Source organism: Gekko japonicus, unplaced genomic scaffold, assembly GCF_001447785.1.
Source record: "Gekko japonicus isolate JY-2015 unplaced genomic scaffold, Gekko_japonicus_V1.1 scaffold406, whole genome shotgun sequence".
Classification (NCBI taxonomy): domain Eukaryota; kingdom Metazoa; phylum Chordata; class Lepidosauria; order Squamata; family Gekkonidae; genus Gekko; species Gekko japonicus.
Genome location: NW_015171515.1, coordinates 1,031,960 through 1,044,017, shown reverse-complemented (window position 1 = coordinate 1,044,017; position 12,058 = coordinate 1,031,960). Strand labels below are relative to the sequence as shown.

General features: G+C 40.5%; 1 protein-coding gene across 1 annotated transcript in view; it reads left to right on the top strand.

Moving 5' to 3' along the window:
• LOC107117282 (transcription factor COE1-like) overlaps positions 1 to 12,058 on the top strand; it is a 103,139-nt gene that overhangs the window by 61,755 nt on the left and 29,326 nt on the right. Inside the window, exon 3 of the mRNA XM_015419377.1 lies at positions 9,728 to 9,858. Within this exon, the coding sequence (XP_015274863.1) occupies positions 9,728 to 9,858 (131 nt within the window). The remainder of the gene's footprint in view (positions 1 to 9,727; positions 9,859 to 12,058) is intronic.

Here is a 12,058-nt window from a genome sequence, read left to right as displayed (position 1 = left end):
ATTAATTATTTAAAAATAATTATTGCCATTTTTATTCATTTTCAGGCAGTATCCAAACATATATCATGTATTAATACCACAATATAAAACAATATGGCAGCCCCATATTTAAAATATATATACAAGAACAGCAGCATAAATTCTCAAAATCAAATTAAATAATGTCATCAAACAACACAGCATACACCAGAAAATATGACCTTAAGATAAAGTATAGCTTAAAACTCAGGGAATAGACTCCACGCAAGAGTGAGAAAAGCCACCCTCACTGTGATAATAGTCGTGAGTAGAATGGAGGCACACAGAGATGACATTGCCCCCCCCCTTCCTGTTTGTCACATTGATGTCATTTTTTATTTTCATGGGGTTTTTTTCATGTTTTCCATTTCAAATTAGAAAATTCCTCCCAGCCAGTCACAATTTCCTCAAAAAAATCCTTTTCAAAAAACTTCCTGTAGGAGCATACTGGTGATTGTGTGGAAGAAAATTAAACTCCTTCCTTTTTGCTGGAATTTTAAAATGATTTTCATTAGTATGTTCATTCAAAAAATTGTTCTCTGCAAGAAACCTGGATTCTGACATTATGCATTTTCCAGTAAATATTTCTAGTAATACAACCCCCCCAAATCTGGAACAGAATGATTTCATAACCATCATTTGTAAATTCTATACAACTGCACTGCATTTGCTCATTTCAGTCATATCAAAACCATATTTATATGGATAGCAACTTAGCTCTGTCATGGGCTGCATCCATTGTTGTATTCCTCTATGTAATGCAAAAGCTAAACCTGTATTTTGTTGTCAAGGCTGAAAAAACAGGGTGCGAGTAGGTGTAATTCTTACAGGCACCAGCACAAACTGTGTATTAATCATAGGACAAATAGATTTCAAGGGTGAAATAAAAGCAGTGGCAGAACCTTTCTGATAGCTGTGCATGCCACTAATTCACCTCAGTAAGCCTACACCTCTGCGTTCAATTCCCTCTCATTCCAAGGGCCACCCATAAACTCTGAAGCAAGCACTGTTTCCCCCTTTAGCCCTTGTTTTTATATCATTGAAGTAGACTGTTTCTCTTTGAAGGTGAAATGCGGAGCCTATTGCTTATCAATGCAAGTTTCTAATACAAAAGTTTGATTGATACTGTTTGTGGCCATGTCATCACTGTATCTTAAATCCTGCATGTTTTACTCTGGTGGTAGCTTCTTAAATGTACTCATATCTTTTTTTAGGCAATGCTGGGAACATCCCAGTAAAACTGTTTGCACACAGAGCATTAGTGATAAAGTAAGCAGGAAGGGTCCCCCTCGCCATTACGATTATTTTTAGCATTCATTTTCCTCCATCTCCACCATTGTGCTGAGACAAATTGGAAATCTGGTAATTAGGCCCTGACTCATAGTGTAGTATTAGAGTCCCAAGCCAAAGTTCAACACCCTGAAATGAAATTTAAACCAATTAATCAGTTAGATTTTTACCGCTTGTCCATGTTTTCTCAGCAATTCCCACAGCACGTGGCCTTTGATCAATTCTCCTGCAAAAGCTAAAATGTGTGCCTGCTGCTAGCGAGATGGGGATGACATTAACATGGCACTCATAAAACAATCAGAGCAGCGAAGCTCTCAAACAGAACAGGGCATAGTAATATTTAATAAAAGCATGCACGTAATCTTCAGAATTAGCATTTTGTGCCTTGCAGTACCTTTGGGAGAAGAGCTTTTATTTGTGGAGTGATCATTATTATAACAAAGAACAGCTACCTAATAATTTCCACTTTAAGTCTGCAATATGCTATAAGCATTTCTGAACCATTATGTTAAACGGGGGGGGGGGTCTTTTTATTTTTACCACTTGAAGGGGGGATTCTCTTATACCTTTAGTGACTGGAGAAACAGGAGATTCCCACAAAAGCAACATCAGAATAGTGAAAATAAAACTTAGCTCAGGTTCACATAACTCCACAATGGTATTTAACATGCTGTGTTCAGGAGGACTGTGGCAAATCTAGCAGCATCCATTTGAGAGAGATTTTTTTTTTAAACATTGCCTCTGTTGACCCAGCAAACAGAAATGGTAATGTAAGATGTATCTTCTTTAGGGATATGTTTTCGCCTTTAGCAGCATCCATTTGAGAGAGATTTTTTTAAAAACATTGCCTCTGTTGACCCAGCAAGCAGAAATGGTAATGTAAGATATATCTTCTTTAGGGATATGTTTTCGCCTTAGTTAACTTTTGGGTATGGATGTATAAAATGCCTTGAGAAACACTGCTTGTTTTATAAAAACTACTTTTGCTGTCCTCAGAATTCATCAGATATTTTGCCCCAGCAGGAACTCCCAAATACACCCTCAAGTTAGAGAATCTCACATTATGTGAAACAACTCTGAGAATGCTTATAGAATCAGGATATGTTAAACTACAATTGTAATGATTATGGATTACTAACCTGAATTGAGCAACTTTGATTAATAAATGCTATAAATGCTTTGCGTATGAGCAGCATTATTTCCAGCATTTGGAAGGACTCAGGAACCTTCTTATCTGACATTCTGATGCTTCACTGTCTGATTCTATTTTCCCAGACAACAAGAGGTGGAAGGGGCAGAAAGGAGAGATACTGAGTCAGCAGATATGTGCTTGGTAGGAAAGAAAGCTACCCGCTGCTGTTAGCCTATCTTTACACCGAACAGGATAATTCCAAAAGGCATTTCTGTGCACAGTGTTTTCATTTTCTGCCAATCAGCACACCATCTCAGTGGCATTGGGAGGACTTTCTAATTCTATGTAAGCACAGGTTTGGTTTGCTTGAGATATTTCTGGATATTAGCTGTCATCTGATGCTTTACTTTCAAATGCTTTAAGGGAGTGTGGGTATAAATGCAGACATCTGTCCTAAGGTTATGTCCCCCCCCTCTCTGATATGAGAAACCTACCAATAGCAGAGGAAACATGATTCCACATGCTTAGGGTTGCAGAGACAAAGAAACAGAGGTTTGTGCTCTCCCCCCTTCATGCTGATCTCCCAAACACCAAAATCTCCCCCCACACACACACCTGAGGAGATGATAGCTCACTCATACGACAAGGGAGGGAGCCCATGGCATCCTAAGGTGTCATTGCATCTGTGCATCAGCAGCAACATCTGTGATGGTATAGCATTTCCATCTGCAGTGAAGGGGAGGAAGACCTTTGTCAAGTTCCTCCTGCTGTTCCCAAGTTGTTCTGCACACACTTCCTTCAGGTCCTGCAGGAACACAATTTCAGCGGGCAAAAAGGGTCTCAGTGAGAGTAGGAGGCAGGGAAATTGCCTTTCTCTAGCTGTAAGCATTTGCTTAGGATCTAGGAGCTGAACTTGGTTTCTAGCTACTAACAGCTTAACATCTATTATCAAACTTCAGTAGACTGCTTTTAACTTGCTGAGGTAACCCAGTTGTTGCTGCACCTGTGGGCATTTGGTTTCCAGGTCTTCTGAGGCTTACTGTACAATCTTATGCCAAATTACTCTGTACTAAATGCACAAAAATCAATGAGTTCAGGTGTAACTCGGCATAGGATTGAACTGGCAGTCCCAAAGACAGAAGACGTTACAGCTTGGTGGTACCTGGTCAGAACAAAAGATTTGAAACCTAGGAACTTTACTTTCCCTTCAGTTAAAAACAGGGGTAGAAAGTTAATTCACCCCTTCCCTTTCCCACCAATCTTAAGTTTGGCAAGAAGGGGGAAATATCTACATGTTTTAACATTTAGAGATCCATAGCTAATATGTAACTTTTTCAAAAATAGACTTTCTCAATGACATATATGGAATGTTCTTGTGTTTAACTTATGTGAGGGGGTGTATGGCTATACCATCAGGAAGTGTGTAATTGAGAAGCAATTTTAATTTTTATTCATGCTCTGATTTAATCAGAGCATTTGATTCCTTGGAGGGAGTGGGACGATATTTTTAAACACTGCTTTTATTAGCTGTAAGCCCAGTACCATGAGTGAACTTTTTTTTAAAAAAAGTGAGAAGCTTTCTGGAGTTTTTATGCATGGTTTTATGAGTGTAGCTTGAGTCCAAATTAAACATATCAGTTACTTCTACATGTGCATGCAGCAATTCCTTTTGTTAGCTCAGGTTAAATGCAAAGATACTATAAGATGTAAAACTTGGAACTTTCAGACAAAGATCTTGGGAAAGTTTCTTTCTTTTCTCCCATCTTAAATGGTTAGCAGGACTAGATTTCCCATACGGACAATGGCTGCAGTCACACACACTAAATAATCCACTTTCAATCCACTTTCAGTGCACTTTCTAACTGGATATTGCCAGTTCACACAGTAAAAATCCAGTTGGAAAGTGCACTGAAAATGGATTATTTAGTGTGTGTGACCCAACCAATCTAGTCAATAATTTAAATAATAATAGATATTTATAATGATGGCAACACCAGCAGTAACTAATTGCAATCAAGTCACAGCTGTCTTATGGTGACCCCTCATGGGCTTTTCAAGGCAAGAAATGAGAAGAGGTGGTTTGCCATAGCCTTCCACTGCATAGCAATCCAGGGTCCTCCTTGGTGGTCTCCCATACAAGTATTAACCATTGCCAACCATGCTCAGCTCCCAGGCTTTGGTAACCTTGTGCTAGTCTGGGCTGTTTCAAGCTGCTGAAGCCAACAATACATGATAGTAAAATATAGGAAAAGAATGTATTGGCCTTTTCAATTTATTTAAACAAAGATTTTGCCTTGCCAAATGCAGAACTGAAAAATACAAATGGTGAATGTGTGCACAATTTTGAACAGGTTGAATGCAATCCAACACGTAAAAGAAGGCCCAGTTGCATCTATATTGCTATAGTGGGCAATGCAGAAACTTCGACAGTGGTCTTTACAGTGTTCCCTCTAAGGTGAGTTAGTGTGCACTAGCTCACAGTTTTTTACCCTCCAGCTCACTGATTTTTGTCTTAGCTCCGGAAGGATGGCTCCAGAGCAAACTAATTTATGCAGTAGCCAAATCACTCGCTCGCAACTTCAATGCCAGTAGCTCACAAAGTAGAATTTTTGCTCACAAGACTCCACAACTTAGAGGGAGTAGACCTATTTAGACTATAATTCAGTGGCTAAAGACACCTAACCCAATGCAACATTGTGACTAGTATGGTTGATATTTAATACTGGCTAGTGTTCTTGATATGGTTTGGCAGAACACAAAGAATTGCTTTGCTTTTTATTCATGCCAGCCATCACTCAGAAAGGTTTCTAGTGTCATCACAATTATTTGCAACTTGCACTGCAGCCAATCTGTTGGCTTACTCTGTTTGGAGTGGAGCGGTCCACTCACGTTTGGTTTGGTGACTTACATAGTTTGTTGATTTGTTATTTGTATGGAAGATAATCGTATGAAGCATTTAGAAACTGGAGAATCTGGGCTGAACTTTTCTGACCAGAAATGGGAATAAAGCATTTTCCCCAAAGTAATTTTCAGTAGTGTTTCTTAAATATACACACATACACTTAAACTCTCCTTTACGATTTTATCTGAGTTTTGTGGAAAAATATTTTTGCCTGTTCATCAAATCACTTTTAAAAATAGTGTTTGCATTTGCAATTTAAAAAATGCTATGTATATTTGCTTTGATTCATTTGGTATAATCAATGGGTGTGATCACACTGACAGCGTAGCACAATATGGGGCCGCCTCTAATTGTACCGGTTTAAAATGTTGTGGGGCATATCATCCAGACAGCACACCCTGCTGCAGGTTACCCACGTGGCCATCCCATGGTCAAACATCCACATTATAGCAGCTCCTCAGCCATGGAGCATGCTGCCCAGTCATTTTTTAAAATGCAAGTGGGTGCATGCATGAGTGCATATGCACATGCACCCACTTGCATTTTAAAAAATGACTCGGGCAGCCACATATAGGCAAAAACTCCCCCCCCCCCCCGCAGTGGTTGAAACAGATATGCAGGTTCAGACTGCTAGTCCATTCTGCTTGTGTTCCCCCATGTTCATACAAGATGGGCATTTACTAGAGCACGGCTTGATGCGTTACCCTCAGCAGTACTTTATGGTAGATATACCCGGACTCCCATGCACCAGAGAATTTGCTCCTGTTTGTTAGAACAGGTGGAGTCGGCCTCCCATATATTACTCCATTGTCCTAAGTACGACGAAGAGAGACAGCAGTTGTTGATACCCCTTCTCTCACGTTTTAAACCCTTGGCTAATTATCTTACATATGCCGAGGAATGTTTGATGAAGTTTTTATTGGTCGATACTTATGATTCTGTCTCACGCAATGTTGCTAAATATTGTTATTTGGTAATTAAAAAGCGTAGAATGTACTGTAACTTAAGCCATTAATGACGGAGTTGACCGGTCTCGTATTTTAATATTTAAGGCTGCAAGGATTCTATGTCATAGATTTGGTGTTGTACTATTTTGGTTTATTTTGCTGGTCTTATGACTGTTCTTAATAAATTTGATTTGATTTTGATATGCAGGTTCAGACTGCTAGCCCGTTCTGCTTGTGTTCCCCCATGTTCAGACATTGGCCATGCACGATGAATGTGTGGGGAACCAAAAACACCACTTGTGATGTGGTGCCTTTTTAACTCAGCTCCAAGTTGTCCTATGACAGGTTGAATATGCCTAGGGAACGCCTGACAGATGTGGCTGTGTGACTGAGCCCATTTAATCCAAAGGAGAGGGGTGGCTAAATCAGCCCAAATTGCTCATGTGATCACACCCAATGTGTGGAATAAACATCCTAGAATTGTCATGAGTCTTGTCTACTTGATAATTACAATTATATGGTGGTTTTGTGGTTAATGTGTATGGGACTCTGACTTGGTGTGCCCCCCAGCTGATCAACATTTTCAGTAGATTTGCCAATCTCTAGATGAAGCCTGGAGATCTCCCAGAATTACAGTTGCTCTCCAGACTATAGTTCCCCTGGAGAAACTGGCTGCTTTGGAGGGTGGACTCTATGGCATTATATCCTTCCAAGGTCCCTCGCCTCCATCAGACTCTGCCCAGACTCCACCCCCAAATCCTCAGGAATTTCCCAACCCACAGTTGGCAACCCTAATTGTTAGAGATGATGGTGCTGATGGTGTGAAGTGGGAAGAGGGCGCCATGAATCTGCAGCTGAGTGCACAACATTCTTTCATGTTCCTCATTTTTAGCACTAGAGGTTTTCTTTTATGTGCTATTTAAATTCAAAGTATTAGTTATTTTTTGGATATTTTTGGCAAAACATAATTTAGCAAAATTTGCATCATTTTCATGAAAAAATTAAGTGGTATCTGGCAGTTAAACACAACTTTGTTTCAGTTTTTTAATCTGAAAAAATGAAGTTTAATTTCAGATTGGTTTTGTAGGGTTTTAAGTAGTTTTCATTACCATTTGGTTGAATTTTGTTGCAATGTAATAACTTCAATATTTTTATTCAACATATTAAGGAATTTCCTTGATTTCTTTTTCTAATTTGCTTTTTTCCTTTCGGAATTACTTTTGAAATATTAAAATTCTAAAAGGGAGAATTTTGTTATTTGTTTGTAACTATTTTTTTCTACTGAAGTATTTACTCAAGAGCTTTTTAAAACCTAGGTTATTTGACCTGTTTCATTTAAATATATAAGAAACATCAACATAACTCATTATTTTACACATTTCTATAAGCAACTTTTAAAATTAAACAGAACTTCAAAATGAACTTATTTATAAGTTATAAAGAAAGACCTTGATCTGATTAAACATTATCTAGGCCAGCCTTTCTTTAAAAGCAGGGGAACTGCAAGGACTTGCAGGGGACATGTAATTTTCCTGTTCCTCACTATTTTCTCTTTCACTTTCCTAAAAGCACCTACCTTCTCCATTTTTCCTGCTTCCCCCTCTCCTTCCCTTCTATCAGCCAGCCTACCTTGATTTGCCCCCGTGTCTTCAGTTCCTCCTCTTCCTGGCAGTATCTGTCTGGGAAAACTCTGATTGGGTTGTGCAGTGTTGGCTGTCAGGCCAGTACCAGTTGTATGGTGCTGGCCACTGGCCCGGCCTCAGTTCTGCGGTGGGGAACTGCAAGAATTGTGAGGGCACCACTCTTTCTCCTTCCCAACAGTATTTCCTCATAGCAACCTCCATATTTTCTCCCCTTTCCCTGCTTCCTTCTTTCCATCCCACTTGCCAACCAGCCGACCATTTATCTTCCCACCAGCTTCACTTATGTTTATTATTTATTTACTGTATTTATACTCTGTCAGTCTCCACAATGAGAACCCAAAGCAGCTTACAGAATTCTCCTTCATTTTATCTCCACAAAAACCCATTTAGGTAGTTTAGGCTGAGAGTGTGTGTGTGACCCATAGTCATCTGGTGAGCTTAGATGGCAAATCAGGGATTTGAACCTGGGTCTCCCAGATCCTAGTCTGAAAATCTAACCACTACACCTGCTGACTTTCATGCAGTCACTGCTGTTTAACTGAAGCAAACAGCTGGGCCTGCACTAGCCATAGATGTCGTGGGTAGCAAGACACCTGTTAGTTGCTGCCAGACCTGGCCTTACGAGATCATCCTTCAAAGATCAAAGGGCCCTGGAAATGGCCCTTCCCCTTTCCCCTGCAGTTTACTGACAAAAACCAAGGTTTGAAGGCTGTGTGGTTGCCCAGCAATGTCCACTGAGGGCATTATTTTCTTAAAGCTACAGGCCCTGCTTCTATTATTTGGGTTTTTTTAAACCCCTCAGTGTTTTTTTTAATTTCAGATTTTTTTTTGTAAACGTGGTTTATAGAAAGATTTATCTTGTCTATTCACAGCTCCAGTCTCCAGATTTAAGGTTCCACAGATTTGACCACATTGAGAGTTATATCAGTGTACTGTCACAGCCATTCAATTTAACAAATTGTGGCCAGGATATCTATACCTGTACGTGCTGTCTACATGTTTTCTTGAAAGAGTCAGAAATTGCATAAACCTATCAGATTTGAGCTCAGTGAAGGTATTTTTCTATAATCAAAGGAAGACACACAGGCACGTGTAAGAAACGATTTGAAGAAGCCAGTTACTTCATTTCATGATGTAATGATATAATATATAATTAAAATATTTTATTAAAATATTTTAAAAAATCAATATCCAATTATTCCACAATCTTGGATTTCACACCAAACACTAATACATGTAATTGGGTCAATGCCATGTATGTTGTATATTTTCATGACCACCAAACACCAAAAATAAGACCAAAATGATAAAAAGGAGAATTAAATTAAGTGGCTGTCTGAAATTTAAAAAAAACAAAACCAGTCTAGACACAGGCAGTCCAACTAAGAGAGATTGAGTTCCATTATGCTAGACATCTGAAAAAGTCCGAGATCATGTTTTGCAAAGACACGAATTCAGTGTTACAAAAAATAATGACAGAAATGTACTCTGTTCTCCAGTCAGTCTTCAGCCAACAATACTGCTATTTTCTTTCTAGAGGCTGCCAAATATGATTATCCTCTCAAGAGAGAGAATGGAAACAAAATAAAAATTTAATGGGGAAGCATTCCCCCTGAAAGATCTGATTTGGGATCTCTCACACAAAAGGCAGAGAGAGCAAGATCTCTCAAATCTTAGTAGAGGGGGAAAGAAAATCAAAGGTTTTTGTTTCCACTCCCTCCCCTCACAAGTCTTCTGTCATTAAAATCTGGTTCTAACGGCTGAATACTTCTTTTTCATGTGTGTTGGAAAGCAGCTACACCATGTATCAAAGCCATCAGTCCAAGTGAAGGATGGACTACGGGAGGTGCCACTGTCATCATCATAGGAGACAATTTCTTTGATGGGTTACAGGTCATATTCGGCACCATGCTGGTCTGGAGTGAGGTAGGTGTTGTCTGCACATTAATGTCTAATAACTTTGTCTAGTTTATAGCCAGCCTTTATTTCTCTGGGCCTTGTTCTGTTATGGTAACAATGAATATACTTTATTCATTTCCTCCATAGAAACAAGAAGTTCAAACTCCCTGCCTCCCCCCGGGTCATATCAGGTGCCACAGTTTACACCATGATATTCATATTGGTATTTTAAAAATAAAGATTTCTATAAAACTTTCTGTAAATAATCTTATCAGGAAGAAACCAGCAAAAATAAACACTAATAGTTTCATACATCTGTAATGTCGACTAATCTGAGAGCAGCATCCGTGTTCAGTAGGACCCCACTGTTTTTAAATCTCTTTCTGCCATATTATGACTAGTGTTTACACTTCATAGATTTCTTTGCACATTTGTTATAGCTTTCCATTCCTACTTTCCATCCGTTTATGTCCCATATACAAACCCGTGTAAATTCATGGTTATATCCACTTATGTCATCATAGGTGAAATGGATATGAAACTATTTATTCCAGAACAGTTATGCTATATAATATAGCTACATCATAAAAAGTGATTTGAATAAAGCAATCTCAGAGACAATAGAATTGTGTATGAGTTTGTGTGGTATAGTATTCATATAACTTTCTCTCCTTAGTACCTACGTGGATCACTTATTAGAATGGTCACTTGTTAGAGTATCTCCTGTGTGAGGAGAATGAATAAGGCAAGGATGTTCTCTGGTGTGTAGAAACGTATATGAACAGAAATTGTGGCATGCCAGCACATTCAAACTAGCTAGTATTTATGCATTTGGACTGTGGATAAAGACTATCAAGTGTCAAGCACTAGGAAAGGATAGCAAAGCTGTGGCAAAGATAAGACAGGTTAAAATTAGGGGAAGTGCTAGAAATGAAAGATAAACAGGATTAACAAATCTGGGTTTGTGAAGATGCTAGAAGTCAGTGGAAGAGCACGTTTCGCATGTTGAAGGTCCGAGCTTCAGTCTTTGGCATCTCCAGATTTCCCTGTAGCTACCCCATCACAAAATTTCCATTTAACACTGAGGCTTTTAGGATGAACTTTTTCCCCTTTACTCCTCATCATAAATAGTAGGAACTCCTATAAGCATAAACTGTAAAACATCTTGTATTTGTCTTCATTGTCTTCCAGCCTGCGTCCCATCCCAACGGTGGCAGACAGTGGGGCAAGGATAAAAAACTGCTCTCCGACATTGGTGCTGAGCAACACCAGGTCCATAAACAATAAGACCTCGGTCCTGCAGGACTTCCTGCTGGAGCAGGACGTGGATCTGGCATGCGTGACCAAGACCTGGGTACAAGACGGGGAGACTGTTGCTCTTTCCCAGTTGGCTCCTTCTGGGTTCTCGGTCCTTCACCAATCTCGGACTTTGGGGTGAGGGGAAGGAGTGGCTTTGTTCATTCGGGAGGCTTACTCCTTCAGGGTGCTCCCAATGGTGAGGATTGCAGGCACTGAGTGTGCCGGCTTTGTGTGGGAAGCCGGGGAGAGTTTGGCTGTCTGGCTAGTGTACCGTCCGCCCAATGCACGGGCGGACAGCCTGGCATCTCTGGTGGAGGCTGTGTCTGGCTGGGTGTTGGAGCGCCTTAGGCTGTTAGTCCTGGGTGATTTCAACATCCATGCTGATGATGCGGCCTCCTCCCGGGCGGTGGACCTGGCATCGTTCATGGCAGCGTTGGGACTCTCCCAATATATAACGGCCCCCACGCATCAGGCCGGTCACACGCTTGATTTGATCTTCGCGGCGGGGGTTACAGTGGACCTGATTACTGCTACGGCAGTTCCCGGCAGTTCCATGTGCGGACGACCATGCCCTGAAGGCCCGAGTGAACTTGTCACCCCAACCCTGTTTGGGTGGTGAGTGGCTTTTGGCTCGCCCGTGGAGCCTAATAGACCCTTTGTGGCTTCAGATGGCTCTCCGGGATCCTTTGCTCCCTGACTGCTCGTTAGATGAGCTAGTCGAGGACTGGCATAGCCGACTCTCGGTGGCCATTGACAAGATCGCTCCCAGATGCCTTCTGCGCCCTCGCACAAGGCTGGCTCCTTGGTATACCCAGGAGCTAAGGCTGATGAAGCGAAGGCTCAGACAGCTAGAGAGACAGTGGTGGCAAGTTCGTGACAAAGCATCAAGAGCATCCTATTGGACGTTTATGAAGTCGTAGGAGATGGC